Source organism: Hyaloscypha bicolor (genome assembly GCF_002865645.1).
Source record: "Hyaloscypha bicolor E unplaced genomic scaffold K444scaffold_162, whole genome shotgun sequence".
In the NCBI taxonomy this organism is placed as follows: Eukaryota; Fungi; Ascomycota; class Leotiomycetes; order Helotiales; family Hyaloscyphaceae; genus Hyaloscypha; species Hyaloscypha bicolor.
In genome coordinates, this window is record NW_020194664.1 from 187,220 (window position 1) to 203,651 (window position 16,432).

The 16,432-nt window shown below is 22.1% G+C and overlaps 2 protein-coding genes across 2 annotated transcripts; both read right to left on the reverse strand.

The window, feature by feature from the left end:
- Positions 1-9,826: 9,826 nt before the first annotated feature.
- On the reverse strand, positions 9,827-10,015 carry K444DRAFT_479650 (uncharacterized protein; the record flags this gene model as incomplete). Its single annotated transcript, XM_024872977.1, has 1 exon — positions 9,827-10,015. A coding segment is annotated over one exon (189 nt), but the record flags the coding sequence as incomplete, so codon positions are not given.
- A 4,839-nt stretch (positions 10,016-14,854) lies between these two features.
- Positions 14,855-15,994, reverse strand: K444DRAFT_619324 (uncharacterized protein). Its single transcript, XM_024881494.1, has one exon. The coding sequence runs from the start codon at positions 15,931-15,933 to the stop codon at positions 15,085-15,087; it is 849 nt and encodes a 282-aa protein (XP_024730097.1). The 5' UTR covers positions 15,934-15,994; the 3' UTR covers positions 14,855-15,084.
- Positions 15,995-16,432: the final 438 nt, after the last annotated feature.

Genomic DNA, 16,432 nt, shown 5'->3' on the forward strand with positions numbered 1-16,432 from the left:
ATATATTTAGTTAAAAGCCTTTACTAAATTATATTATTTTAGCTAATACTTTTATTATATAATATATTTTCTTTAATTCTAAACCTATTCGGAATAAGTTTAGGGCAAAATTATTACTAGCCCCGGAGCTTATATAGTGCCGCTAGTAATAATTTTAATAAAGCGGCTCTAAACTTATTCTTTTTTATATTTTTCTATAGTTAAATTGTTTTAAGTAATTAGTTCTCGGGATTCTATAAAAAAAAACTTTTATATAATAAATACCAAAATCTCTTTCTTCTAGAGAATTATATATTAGAATATAATTATATGCAAATTTTTAGAACTAAGCTTAGAATTATAGAAAAGAAGCTCAAGTATCTTTTTCTATATTTTAGTAGTTCTGGAATATATAGGGCTTTTATTATAATTTTTTAAAGCTCAGAAGAAATAAAATAAGAATTCTTAAGGCTCTTACTAGGTCTCGGGATTTCCTAAAAAATACAGGTTATATAAGAAATATTAAAACTTTTATATATTATATATTATAATTCTAATATTTAATAAGCTTAAGGAAAGTTTTATAAATATAAAAGAGAGCTTTATAAATAAGAGTAAGGCTATAAGGATTTATATAAGAAAAGAGAAAGCTTTATAAGCTTATAAAATAGCTTAAAAAAATAATAAATAAAAGAAAAAGCTATAATAAATTATATTAAAAAAAAGACTTTATAAATATAAAAATAAAAGTTAAGAAAAAACTATAAATAAAAGTATAATTAATAAGAAACTTATAAAGGCAAGTAAGCCTTAAAAGAGCTTATAAAAGAAAAAGAGCTTTATAAATAAAAGTAAAAGCTATAATAATTTATAAAATAATTTTATAAATATAAATAAAGCTTTAAAAAGTTTATAAAAAGAGAGAAAAAAAGCCTTATATATATAATATTATAAGAATTTATATAAATAATAGTTTTATATATATAAGTAAAAGCTATAATAATTTATAAAACAAAAAGTAAAAAGCTTTCTAAATATAAATAAGGCTTAGAAAGAATATTAAAAAAATATTTAAAAAAGCTTTATAAAAATAAAATAATTTATATAATTTATATTAGAAATAAAAAATAAAAATAAACTAAATTTAAAATATTAAATACAAGTTCTTATATATAATTAAAATATGTAATTAATAAATTTAAAACTTTAATATTTATATAATTAATAAATTTAAAACTTTAATATTTATATAATTAATAATTTAAAAATATAATATAAAAAACAATTTTACAAATTAAATTAATAAAAGAAAATTAATTATAAATTAATTAAATAATATATAATATAAGAAATATATTTTTCATATTTTAATTTAGAAAGAATTTTAAAAGAAATTTATATTTTTAATATATATAATAATATAATTTTTTAAAAGATCTCTTTTTATTAAAATCTATTAAAATTATTATATAAAAATTATATTTAATATTTAAAGGCTCTTTTTAAAATAAACTTATATTAAGAAAATATTATTAACTTTTAATAATAATTTATTTTAAAAACTTATAAATAATTTTATTATATAATATAATAGCTTTTATTTTTTTAAAAAATATTAAAAGATTTATTAAAAAATATTTTTAGATTTAAAGAGAAATAAAGAAAAATATTATTTAATATTAATAAAAGAATTTAGAATTAATTAAAATAAGTAAAAATATTATATAAAGCTTAATAAACTTTTATTACTTTATAATTTATATATATTTAAATTAGTTTTCTTTAGTTTTTTAAACTTATTTATTTTTATTTAAAGTACTTATATTATAAAATTTTATTTTATTAGACTTATATTATTAAAATTTAATAATTATAAAATTTAATATATTTTATAATAATATTTTAAATTTAGATTTATTATAATTTTTATTTTATTAAATTTAATATTTAATTAAAATATAAATTAAGAAAAAAGAAAAAGCTAAAAAAAGCTTTATAAATATAATATTATTTTTTATTATAATATAAAGGCTTTTTATAAATTTTGATTTTTTTTTTATATAGTTTATATTAGAAATAAAAAATAAAAATAAACTAAATTTAATATATTAAATAAAAGTTTATAAATATAAATAATTAAAATATATAATTAATAATTTAAATAATTTAAAGAACTTATATTAAGTTTAAAGTTTATTAATTTATAAAAATATTAAAATATTAAAATTCTTATTTAAATAATTCTTAAATTAAATAATATATCTTTAAATATTTTAATTTAAAAAAGACTTTAAAAATAATTTATGTTTTTAATATATTTAATAATATAATTTTTTAAGGAGCTTTTTTAATTAAAGTTTTTATATATATAGAATTTTTATTTTATTTTTAAAATAAACTTATATAAATATTTTATATTAAAGAAAAATATTATTTAATATTAATAAATAACTTTTATTAAAATCCTTCTTTATATAATACTTATTAATAAAAGAATTAAAATTAAAAGTAAAAATTTATTAAAATAAATAAAAAATATTATATAAATCTTAATAAACTTTTGCTTTTTTTTAGATAATTTATATATTTTAAATTAATATTCTTTAATTTTTTAAAACTCATTTAAAATACTTATATTATTAAAATTTAATAATAATTATATATATATTAATTTTATATTTTAGTTATTAAAATATAAATTAAAAGAATAGTTTTTAACTTATTTATAAATAATTTTATATATTTATAAGCTATTTTCTTTTTTATATAATTTATTAAATGTTTTTAAAAAGTTTATTATTAAGAAATATTATTTGAAGTTATTTAAAACGAGTTTAGAGTAAAATTATTACTAGTTCCGGAGCTTATATAAGGCCGCTAGTAATAATTTTAGTAAAGCGGCCCTAAATTTATTTATATAATACTAAGTTATTTTTTATATAATACAAATATTATTATATAACTAGTTTCTATTTATATAGGAATACTAAAGCTTAAAAATATATCTGAATTTATATAAGAGTACTAAAGCTTAAAATATATAGTTTTTTATAATAAATAAATATAAGTATATATATATATATTTTTTTTTACTTATATTTATTTTCTATTTTTTATATTAGACCTACTAATTTACCTTAAATATATCTTGCCCGAATTATAAATAATATAAAAAAATATAATAGAATTCCTTTTTTTTCTCTTAAATACTTCTATTATTTTAAGTATAAATCTTTCTGGCTAATTATAAATTATTTTTTAGATTAATCTAATTTTCAGGCCTTAATATATTCCCTATACTATATTTATTAATATAATAAATATTATAAGGAAAATAGCAAGCCGGTTTTAAAAGAGGAACGGGTATAATAGTTTATATAGGTATAATAAATAGTAAAGAAGGCCTTATAGATATAAATAGAAGAAGAGAAGATAAAGAAGAAATAGTTAAATATATAAGAGTAATAGATATAAGGGAAATTTATAGAGGGCTGAGGCGTAATATAAGAGTAAATTAAGAGCTTTTAAAAGAGAGAGGAATATTACAAGAGCCCGTATTAGTAATAGATAGACTATATAAACCTGCGGGAAAGTTTTATAGGTATAGAAGAGGGCCTGGGGGGTTCTATAGATATAGGAGGAAGCTTATAAGAGGGCTTGCAAATAAAGAAGAGCTTGGTAGAGGGTTTATAAAGGAAAGAAAGCTGGGAAGGCTTGACGAATAAGGAAGGAAGCTTAACGGGCTTGCAGGACGGCTAGAGGGGGTTTCCGGGTAAAAATAAGGCTTGGAAGGGTTTGTAAGAGAAAAGGGAGGGCTTTGCGGGCGAAAATACGAGTGGTAAGGGGCTTGCAGGGGCAAGTAAGGCTTGGAAGGGCCCGCAAGAGACCCAAGAAAGCCCATAAGAGTAATACTACTTCTCTTGTAATCGAAAAAAGCCTCTTATAAACTTTAGCTAGTTCTTTATATATAATATATACCGGGAACAAAATAAGAAAGTAAACTGGGTCCGGAAAATAAAGTAAAAAAGAACTATTTCCTCTTATCTAAAGGCTATAAATAAGTAATTAGAGTATATAATCCAAGTTCTAGCTTTTACTAGCAAGTATGGCTTGGCTTAAACTTTATAACCCGGCCTATAATTATAAAGAATTACTTAAATAAAAGCTTTTAAAAAAACTAATTTCTTATATACTTATATATTATATTAATATAAACTTATAAGTATAATATAGCTATATTTTTAATAGAAAAAAAGAAAAAAAGAATTAATTAAAAAAAAGAGCTTAATAAATTAAAATTAAAATTAAAATAGCCTATAAAAGAAAAAAAAGAGTTTTATAAATATAATTAAAGAATATAATAATTTATAAAAATAGAAAAAGAGCTTTATTTAATTAATCTCGAATTAAAATTAGAGCAAAATTAAAAACTAGCCCCGAAACTTATATAGGGCTACTAGGCTTTAATTTTAATAAAATAGTTCTAATCTCGTATTTTTATACTAGTTATAAATAATATTTTTCATATAGCGGATTTCTTTTAAATCTTAAAAGAGATTTATATAAAATATATTTATAATATAAAGTCTTTTTATTTTTATATATCCGGACTTATATATTTAATTATTAATCTTTTTTAGGCTAAATAGGCTATAAAATACCTTTTTTTTATAGATATTAATTTAAATATTTCTTAATAAACCTATACTAGATTTATATAGTTTCTTATAAGCAAGAATAACTCTTAGCCTTAAAAACGAATTTATTAAACCTATAATAAACTAGATATAGCTTATAATTAGTTAATAAAGGCTATTTTTTTTTCTTTTTTCTTTTTTTTTCGTTTTTTTTCTTTTTTCTCGTTTTATTTATTAGCTTTTATTTATAGTTCCGGAATTAGCTTATTTATAATCTTAGTCTAATAAATATTAAATATAAGAATTATAATATAAAATATTAAAATATAAGAATATATAACTTTATATTTGCTTTTATATTTATAAGTTATATTAAAAATATATATATTAATTTTTCTTATAATTTTTATTATTTTTAGATTTATAAAAAGCTATTTTATTATTAAAAACCTTTAAAGCCAGGCTTATAATAAATTCTAGCCTTTATCTAATTATTTTTTTATAATTTAAACTATATAACAAATCTCTAATTATAATATTACTTATAATTTAATTAAGTTATTCTTTATAGCCTTTATAAATTATTTATAAATTATAATAATTCCTTTATATAAATTTATAAAATAGTTCGGAAGTAATTAGTAAACTAAATAAATTCTTTTAAAATTCTTTTAGATAAGTTTATAAATAAGAATTAATATAATATTTTTTTATAATATATAAGTCTAGTTATTAAAGTTTATAACTATACTAAATAGCTATTATTTATATAATATATATATTACTTTATTATATATTTCTTTTTTTATATAATAAATATAAATAGTATTATAAAATAATCTTATAAAATACCTATTATATTTATTAATAAATCTATTTAGAATAATAGCTCTTTTACTAGTTTTATTTATATATTTATAATTATAAAATATTTTCTTTTTTTATATTTATTAGTTTTTTTAATAATATATTATAAATACTTTTATTATTTATAAAACTATATTTTTAATTAGCTTTATTTATACTAAAATAAGATTTATATAAATATATATAATAGTTTAATAAATATTCTTATTTATAAAAATATTTTAATAATTAATTTAGATTAATAATTTATTTTTCTATTTTTTTTATAAATAGAAATTAGTTTATATAATAGCTATTATTTATTATTTTAAAAAGTTTATTTTTTTATTACTTTTATAATTAATTTATAATAGGTAGAGATTATCTAAAAGCTATGTAATTTATAATTTATAAATTAGCTAAATCTAATTATTTATATATTTTAATTTAAGATTTAAAAGCTTTTTATAAATCTAAAGAATAGTTTTTTTAAATTATATATAAACTATATTTATATAATTAAATATTGGAAATAAAGACTTTTATATTTATTTTTATAAATATTTATAAAGTTTAATATATCTAAATATATAAATAAAATTATATATATTAAATTATTAAATTTATTATAAAACCTTATAAATAAGCTTCTAGCTTTAAATATAAGTAATATATCTTATAATTTATATAAAGAAAATAATATACGAGCCCTATATATAGTTTATAGAAAAGCTTATAGCCTATTAATATATTTTAAAAGATTTCTAAAAGCTTTTATAAACTATATTATAATTTATAAAAATAGCTATTTTAAATATTATTACCGGAATAATAAATAAATATTTATAGTTTATAAATCTAGTATTTGAAACTAGTAAATTATTTATAATAATTACTAGATTATTTTATATAATTTGTATTATTTTTAAAAGTTTTATTTATATATTAATATAAAAATATATGTTTTAATTTAAATAATTAAATATATTTATAAATATATATATAAAAAAGCGAATTATATAATAGTTATAATTATAGCTATTTATAATAAAATTATTTAATATATATATATATATTTATTATATGAGTTTATATAAAGCTATTTAATAGTTATTCGAATTTTTTATATATTAGAAACTCTTTTTTATTTAATATTTTATAATTTATTTTTTTAAAAAATAGTTTATTTTTCAAATAATATATCTTTTATAGCCCTAATTATAAAAATTATAAAAATTTATTTAATTTTAATAGTCTTTTTTAAATATAATATTATATATAAAAATAGCTAATAATATTTATATTTTAAATTTCTAATCTAATTTATATAAGTTCTAGAAACCCGAAAATGGAAATATTATTAGTAAAATAAAAATAATTAAATTAATTATATATATTACTATAATTTTATTTCGAATAAATAATACTATTTATAATTTTTATTTATAATTATTTATAACCTATAATTCTTTATAAATCTATATTTAATTAAGGATATTTATTATTTAATATACTAGATTATTTATATTATTTATAATTTAGTAAAAAATAATTAGAAATAATACTAGTATTTTAATAAAATTATTTTATTTATATTTATAAATAGTTTATAAATATTATTTTTAATTAGCTTTTATTAATAACTAATTATAGATTTATTAATAATCTGAAATTAATATAAATATTATTTTTATAATAATAGTTTTCTATTTTTATTTTTTAATTTATATTATAATTATAGTATTTTTTTATTTATATATAAGCTTATAAATTAATAATAATTACTTATAAATTATAAGCTTTTATTTTTTATCTAAAATTAGACTAATAAATACTATTTCTTATTTATATTATATATTTTTAAAAACTAGATATTATTTATAATTATAATATAAGCCTAGCTTAATTTTAATTAGTAATTATATTTTATAAAAATTATTATAACTATTAAATTAGATTTATAAATAATTTACTTTTATTTATAAAAGCTAGAAAATATAAATAAAATATTCTTATATAAGGTATTTTATTATTACTTTTATAAATAAGAGCAAATATTTCTTTATATAATATTTATAAACATTATAGCTTTTTTATTATTAAATAAATAAATATTTTATTTCTAGTTTAAAATTCTAATTAGGTTTTATAAATTATTTATAAGTTTTATTATAAAGTAAAATATTCTCATATAAATTCTTTAATTTATAGATTTTATTATCTGAAATAAAATATTAATATAGTATAAATACTATTTTAAAGTTATTTATTAGCTTTTAATAAATTTATAATTTATAATTTATAATTTATAATAAATAATATTTTCTTTACAAAAGTATTTTTAATTTTTAATAGAAACTTTATTTAGACTTTTCTAATTATATTATATAATTTATAAATTAATATTATTATTATATATTTTTAATAATTATTTATTTAGCTATAGCTTAAATAGTTCTATTTATAAACTAATATATAGATTTATAAAAACAAGAATAATTAGAAATTTATTTATTAAATTAATAAATTATTTAATATTTTAAATTCTAATAAAATAATAATAATTCCCAATTATATAAACTAGCTATTATTAATTATAAATCTAATTAATTATATTTATTTTCCAGGTTTTTTTTCGGACTATTATAGATTTATTAACTTTTTATAAATAGTATTTCTTAATTATATTAAATATTATAGTTTTGAAACTTAATATATATATTTTTAAATATTTATTAGACTAATTATAAATATATTAATTAGTAGATTCCCTAAATATAAATAAGTTTTCGGATAATAACTTATATAAGTTATTTATAAAATAGTTATAAAGTATTAATTTCTTTTTCTTATTATTATTCTAGTTTATTTTTAAAATCGGGATTTTAATATTACTCTTATAAAATTTATATAATAAAACCCGAATAATAATTATAAGCTTATAGGTATATTATATTAAAGCCCGTTTATTTAAAAGGGATTTTAATAGCTAGTTATAAGTACATTTATAAGTTAAGCTATTTATTACAAATACTAGTCTAAAAATTACTTTTTTTTAGAAATAGTTCTTAATTCATTTATATTTTATAGTAACTATTAATAAATTATTAAAAAAAAATTATATTATTAGTTTAGATTTATAAATACTTATATTTATTTATAAATAGTTTTATTTAAGGGTTTCTTATATATTATTTATAGAAAGCTTAAGTATTTTTTTATTATATAAAAACTTATTTAAAATATTTAATATAACTTATTCTAAGATTTTAATTAATTTATTTTAGTATTTTATTTCTTATAAGTATTTTATAAATATTAAATAGCTTTATAGATTAGATTAAGGAATTTAGAAATCTATAATTATTATTTTAAATATTTTAGGGCTTAAATAAATTAAGAATATTATATTATTAAATATTAAAAATATATACCTTTTCTAAATAACTTTTTATAGAATTATAACTTTTCTTTTTTCTTTTTTTCTTTTTTTTTCTCTTTTTTTCTCTTTTTTTCTCTTTTTTTCTCTTTTTTTCTCTTTTTCTCTTTTTCTTTCTTTTTTTCTTTTTTTTTCTCTTTTTTTCTCTTTTTTTCTCTTTTTTTCTCTTTTTTTCTCTTTTTTTTTCTTTTTTTCTCTTTTTCTCTTTTTCTTTCTTTTTTTCTTTTTTCTTTTTCTTATTTCTTTTTATTTTCTAATACTAATATTAAATAATTTATTTCTTTTTCTTTTTCTAATATTTCTATTTTCTTTTTATAAAGAGTTATTAGCTTTTTATAAAGCTTAATAAAATAATATATTTTCTAAAAATAATAATAGTAATAATAATAATAATAACTAATAATAATATAATAAGCTATTTATATATTAGTTATAATTCGTAATAATTTATAATAAATATATATATATATAAATAAGTTATTAGAAATAATCTAATTACTTATATAATTACTAGTAATAATCCGGGAAAATAAAGAGAATTAATAAAAATAAAAATAGAACCAGTGTGGGCAAAAAATACTCAAGCTACTCAAGCTACTCAAGAGTAGTCTTGAGTAGAGTAGAGTAGAGTTTGAGTAGCGTAATATGGTACTTGAGTAGAGTAGAGTAGAGTACTACTCAAGAGTACTACTCAAGAGTAGTCACGTGCAAGTCACGTGAATGTAGAAAATCAATGTTCATTTAATTATTAATAAATAAATAAGGTACCTATTAAGCAGTACTATATAATTTAAGCTAGAGCTTATATAAGGCTACTTAAATACTGCTTTTCTTCTATAAAAAACAAATTTCCCTCTTTAGAATCTTTCTTTTCCTTCTTTTTTTCCTCTCTTTTTACTTCTTCTAATTTATCTTTAAATAACCCCCAGCTTTTTAGACAAGATATAATCTCAAAAGTACTCTTATTAAGTCTATTACGTAATTTAGATATAATAAGAGCACCTTGAGAGAAGAATCTCTCGCTAGCGGCCGAGGAAGCCGGGATTCCTAGATATTTCCTAGCTATTAGAGCTAAAACAGGGAATCTAGCCGCATTAGACTTCCAGTAGTCTAGGGGCTTAGTCTATATATATATTAGTACTAATATATAAAAAAAAATTAAAAGAATACCGGATAGTTATTTAATAAAATTTAAGTGAAATTTACTTACTTTCCTATCTTCTCTCTTTTCTTCTAAATAAGTTACTAATTCGTCTTCTATATTAGAAGACTTATTAGTAATATATATATCGTCTTCGTCTTCGTCGGAATCGGCCATATTAATATCCGAGGAATCGGATCTAGCTTGAGATAAATTATAATCGTATTTATATCTAAATAAAATTAGTTATTAATTAATTTATTAAAAAGTAATTAAAGGGATTACTTACACGTTATAATCGGTCTTTAATCTATTATATATATCCGAAGACATACCGCTAGATAAGCCAATACTAGTTAATCCTTCTTGTTTAATTCGAGGATCAAGAATAAGGGCTAAATATAAAGCTTTACTTTTATTATCTAAAACGCCTGTTTTAGGATAATATTTTCGAAGCTTAGCTATACCCTTATTAATAGCATCTGTAAATGCTTTATCCTATTAAATATTAGTATAATATTAATAATAATATAAGAAGAGTTTAAAAAAAGACTTACTTTAAATTCCTTCTTGAAATTCTCTAGTTTATTATATATTTTATATACCTCAGGTATAATATAATATATAGTAGGGTAGTTTTCGGCTTGTAACTTTGTAGTAGCTTTAATAAATATTGAAATTATATTTAAAATATTATTTAAATAAGTAATTTCAATATTAGTTAAAACTAGACTTTTATTTTTAAAAGCCTTTGAATTAGAGCTATTAATAACAACCTCAATAGCTTTATATATATATAAAAAGTTCTTTAACATATTATAAGTCAAAGACCACCGTATTTTTTGGTCTATAAATAATTAGTATTAATTAATAATTAGATTATTAATTACTTACCAAGTTAAGGAAATCGAGCATTTTCTATATTAAAAGCTTTAATTTGAGCTTCTAATAATCGTCGGTTTTCTTGGTTATATTTAAGACCTATAATAGTCTTTCTAACCTTTCTCCAAATCGATAAATCTAAAATTTATTAATAAATCTCTTATAAATTATATAGGAAACTTACTTATTACTTGCTCTCCTTCTTCTTCTCTATCTTCAAGTTCTTCCATTTCTTGCTCGTATAAATCAGTAGAATAAGAAGTATCGTAATCGTTCTTAATAAGAGCTTTTAAAATATCTTGAACTACTAAATTTAATACGTGAGCTATACAAGGAATATCTCCTTGAAATTTAATTCCTTGCTTATTATAATGCTTTATAAAAGCCTTTAATAAGGTATCGTTTGAGCTAGCATTATCTCGAGTAATACTAAATAAAATATATTAGTAATTATATTATAAAAATGTAATTATATTACTTACCTAGTAATATTATATTTAATATTATATTGTTTTAAAGCTTCTAATAAAACAGAAAGCATATAAATACCAGAGTGTATATCGTTTAAGTCTTTTATTGCTAATAAATAAGATTTTAATATAAAATCCTTATTTATAAAGTGTCTAAAATAAAATTAGTATATATTTTATAAAAAATTAATAATTAATAATTAATTAACTTACATAGTAATTCCAAGAAAAGCCTTTTGATTTATACCTGTCCAAGCGTCTAAAGTAATAGAAAAGGTTCCTTGAGAATTAATATTCTCTTGTAATTCTTCTTTAATATTTAAACTCTTTTCTATATAGCTCAAATTAAGCTCGTCCTTAAGTGTTTTCTTATATAAAGGCGGTACTTGACTATAAAATATTAGCTTATATAATAATAATAATAATAATAATAATAATAATATAAGTACTTACTAATTTAAATATTTTAAAAGTGCTTTAAAGCTCGGAGTAGTAACTGCTCGAAAAGAGATATTATTACTAATAATAAAGCTTAATAATAATCTCTTAAAGTGATTAATAGTAAAGCTATCTTCTCTTTGGCCCGATTGTCTATTAAAAAGACTATTTATAGTTAGTTGAGAGATTTGAGAAGAAGAAGCTTCGCTTTTACCTAATAAATAATTAGTAAATAATTAGTAAATAATTCTTTAAATAATATTAATTAACTTACTATTATTTCCACTATCGGAAAGAGTATTAAGATTAATAAATTTATATGAGTTCCGAAAGTGAGCTAAATAATTACTTGTTTGACCGTATATTCATTAATTTAGCCATGTTTTTCTAAAAAGTTAATTAATATTAAAACTATTAAAATTAAGATTATTAACTTACGAACAGCCTTGTACTAAGCACCTAATAGTACAAGTGCGAGCGTCTTCCGGGTTCTCTTGAATTGGATTTAAAGTCTTTTTTAAATATCCTTTTTTAAAGAGAAGAGGTTCTTTATCAAGGGATTTTAATATAAAATCAGGGTGATTTTGGCTTATATTAAGCTTAATCGAGGATGGTTGAGACATTTTCGAGTATATAAAGTATATATAAAGGTATTTATAATATAAAGTATTATTGTGAGAGTAATAGTTAAAGATATATAAGTAATTATAAAAATAAAAAAAGCGAGAACTCGAGGAAAACAACCTGTTCTTATACAAAATTCTAATATTCTAAAGGCTTCTTAATTCTTCTTCTAATTAGAAAGAAATACTATATTTCGAAGGTTCTAGTTCTTTAATTTCTAATATAAAGCTCTTATATTAGTAATATAATATAATATGTAAGCCATGGTAGTTCTGGAAGTATCGTAAAGGTTCTACCTCGCTTACCAAACCTCGCCACCACTTGATTGGGCAGTACAGTGGCGCTAGGCTCGGGCCACCCCGGAGCCTTACCAAATTAGGTTAGCCTATCACGTGTAACGTCACGTGTGGTATCACGTGCATACTACTCAACTACTCAAGAATATTCTTGAGTAGTTGAGTAGAGTATTGAGTAGAGTATGAGTAGTGAGAAAAAAACTTGAGTAGAGTATGAGTAGGGCCCACTACTCTACTCTACTCAACTCATTTCCCACACTGAATAGAACTAGTAAAAATAATAATAATATTTATAAATATTTATTAAATTAATTATAATTCATAAAATATTATATAAAAGTATTTATAAAAAAAAGTAATAAGTACTTTTATTACTATAATAATAATTAATATAATTTCTATTAAAAAAACTAGTTATAATTATATATATTATTTATATATCTAATTTATTAATATAATTCATATATTTAGTAAAATAAACTTAATTAATAAATTAGCCAAGTTTAGCTTTTAGATTAGTAGGCCGAGCGGAATTAATAATATAACCGGGCTATAAAACAGGTATATAATAAATAATAAAAAGAGAAAAAAAAGGCTATAATATAAATAGAATAAGATAAAAGAATAAATAGAATAGAAGAAGTAAATAGTAATAATAATAGGCTAGGAGTAAAGTTTACTATTATAGTAATAATAATAATAGTAGTAATAAATAATAGAAAAGATATTTTATTAATTATAAAAAATATTATAAGCTAAAGGTAGGCTTATAGCAGATATAAGAATTAATTTATATATATTTATTAAAGAAAAAAAGCCTTGGAATTCGAAATTAAAACCTATTTTATTTAGTTTATCTAGAAAAATTTTAGCTTTTAAAAAGTGTAATATATATATTAATAGCGAGCGTTTAGCTAGATTTGGTAGCCTAATTAGGCTAGTGCTTATATGGGATCGCACTACCTAATTGGAACTAGTGCTTCCGTACATCCAGCGGAATACTAGATTCTATATATGGAGGCATGCGAGCTTTAGAAATAGGCATCGATTAGTTTATTACTAAGAACCAGTTCTTGGAATCAATTATACTTCCACGCTTCACTCCATACTTTACCCTATATTCCACCCCTTACCTTGACTACTTGCATAGCACCCTGCTATATTGGGAGCCTTACAAAAAGTGTATTTTTAAAGGAAATTTAAAATTAGTAAAGCTAATATTTCTTAAATAAATACCTGAGGTATCTAATTAATCTCGAATTGAGATTAGGGCCGCTTTATTAAAATTAAAGCCTAGCGGCCTTATATATTTATATAATATATTTCTTTATAGAGATCTTCTTATAATATAAGGCTTTTTAGAAGGTAAGATTACTAAATTATATTATATCTTATATTCTTAAGCTAGTAAGTATTTCTTAAAAGAGAGGTAGTTCTAATTCTTTGAATTAGAGAAATATATCCAAATAAATCTTTATATTTATAAGTAGTAACTAAGATATATAAGGCTCAGGGTTATTATAGATAGTAATATGAAATATAGATAGAAACTCGTTATAAATAGCATATTCGAGAATAACTTAAGAGAGTACTCTATATTTAATATAATATCCCTGGGCATGAGTAAGGGAAGAGCCTCTTAAAGGAGGAGAGCGGCTAGAATGGGTTCGATTCCCTAGTTAGGTAGCTACCAGGCCAGGCGTAGTATATAAGAGATAGAGTGGCCGGGGTCCTCCTTTTTTGGATATTATTCCACTTACAAAGCACTATCGGTAGGACTACTTTTGTATATATTACAGCCTGAGGCGCGTGTAACTCCCTCTCTTAGCCTGAAAAACATACGAGCTAGTAGGAATTAAAAACAAGAACTTGCCATCCACATTACTTTATAGTTTCACAATAACTACAAATTAAAGCTTTATATATAATTCAAGCTCACACGATAAAAGAAGCTAGAATGAGTTTAGCAGGCCTTTATAACTAATTCAAAATATAAAAGTAAAGCGTCCAAAATAGTTCTGGGGTTCGTTTCTTACTAGTTAGCGAAAATGCCCTAAAAACACAGACTTGTGATACTAGGTTCGCTATGTCCCTTTGGGTACACGTACACAGCGATCGGCGAGCGTCAAAACCATCTGAAGCCGGTCCTTGACTATTCCACTGTACTTGAGGAGGGGGCAGAGGGCCATTCCAGCGATGATAGGAAAAAGAAGTTGGGATAGTTTTTGTTACCAACCAAAGGATGTTAGGGGGAAATGATCCTGCTTGAAGATTTGTATTGCATCTTGAGGAATTACGCCATTGGGTATCATCGTGGCCATAATCTTAAATCTCAACCTTTCATCCAACCATCCCACTCATCGTCCTCTTCGTCATCGTCTTCCTCCTCCAGTGTACCCGCAACCGTGGCTTGAGCCGTCTGTCTGCCAGAGCTCACATTGCTCCCCCTTCTTCTCAGCTCCTCCCGCTTTTCTCGCAACCTCCTGACACGGGCCTCCAAACTCTCCATCTCCTCCAATTCCTCCTCCATCTTCCTTGCAGCATCTTCCTTGTCCCCCTCCAGTTCTGCCTCCTGACGTTCCTTCTTCTGCGCATAATCCTCCTCTGCAGATTTCTTCGTCAACTCCGCTGCTGACATTGCAGGAGCTGAAATCACAGCATCGTTCGCGGCTTGAACCTGTGCTTCCGCCGTTGCAATGTCGGATTCAAAAGCTGCCCACTCATCTTCGTCGACTTGGCCTTCCGGTTGAAGAATCATCATGGCTTCTGGGGGCTTCAGTGGCGTGGCTGGTCGTGAAGGGATTTGCATTTCGGCGGGAAAAGCTGCTGAATCATTCTCCTCTCGCCCACCATCAAAGAATCCTTCCGGCAGGCCATTGGGGGCTTTGCTTCGTTTTCGAACTGTGCCCTCCTCCTCATCGCTTGCCTTCCGCTTTTTCAAGCGTATTGGAGGTGGTTCGGTATTGGCGGATGGAGAGGGTTCACTCTCTTGTTCCTGTATCTTCTGCAAACGCATGAGATGTCCTGCAGACCGCAGGTGACCTTCCCACAGTGCCTCGCTCTTCAGTTGCAGATGGCAAACGGTACAGAGCAGCGTTCCAGTGGTCGAGTAGCTTGCATGTTTGTGCTGGATTCGTCGAGATGCGCGCTCATTCTTGAGCAGGGATCGAACGTCTGCCATTACGATTATCGCAGGAAAGGAAGATGGAAGGGTGCGTTGGATGCTGCTGGAAGCGGAAGCTGAAGCTTTAGCTCTTGGCCTTTTGATGAGCTTCGAGCCTGGAGCTTCGATGGCGCTAAGCCAAACTGGCGGGTCACGTGATTCCCCGCAATTTGAAATCCAAGGCCAAGCTCCAAATCTTTGCCGGAAAGGCATCGCCGTTGCCTTCCCTTCCTCCATCCAACTTCATCCGCTATCGACGACGACGACAACAACAACAGGACCACTTCGACCGGACAAGTACAATCGGGTTAACCGCGACCATTGCCGCCTTCATCACGCGACAACACCGCCGCCCTTCCAGAGCTCTTGGCTCCCGATCTGCGCCAAGCACGCGAGCTCGTTGCGGGGACAGCAGTCGCGACAGAATCTTCATCGGCATTTGGGAAGGCGCAGAGAATCCACATTGCTACCTGGATAGCTTCCCTGACTTCTTTCTCCTTGATCATCGCCGGCGCGC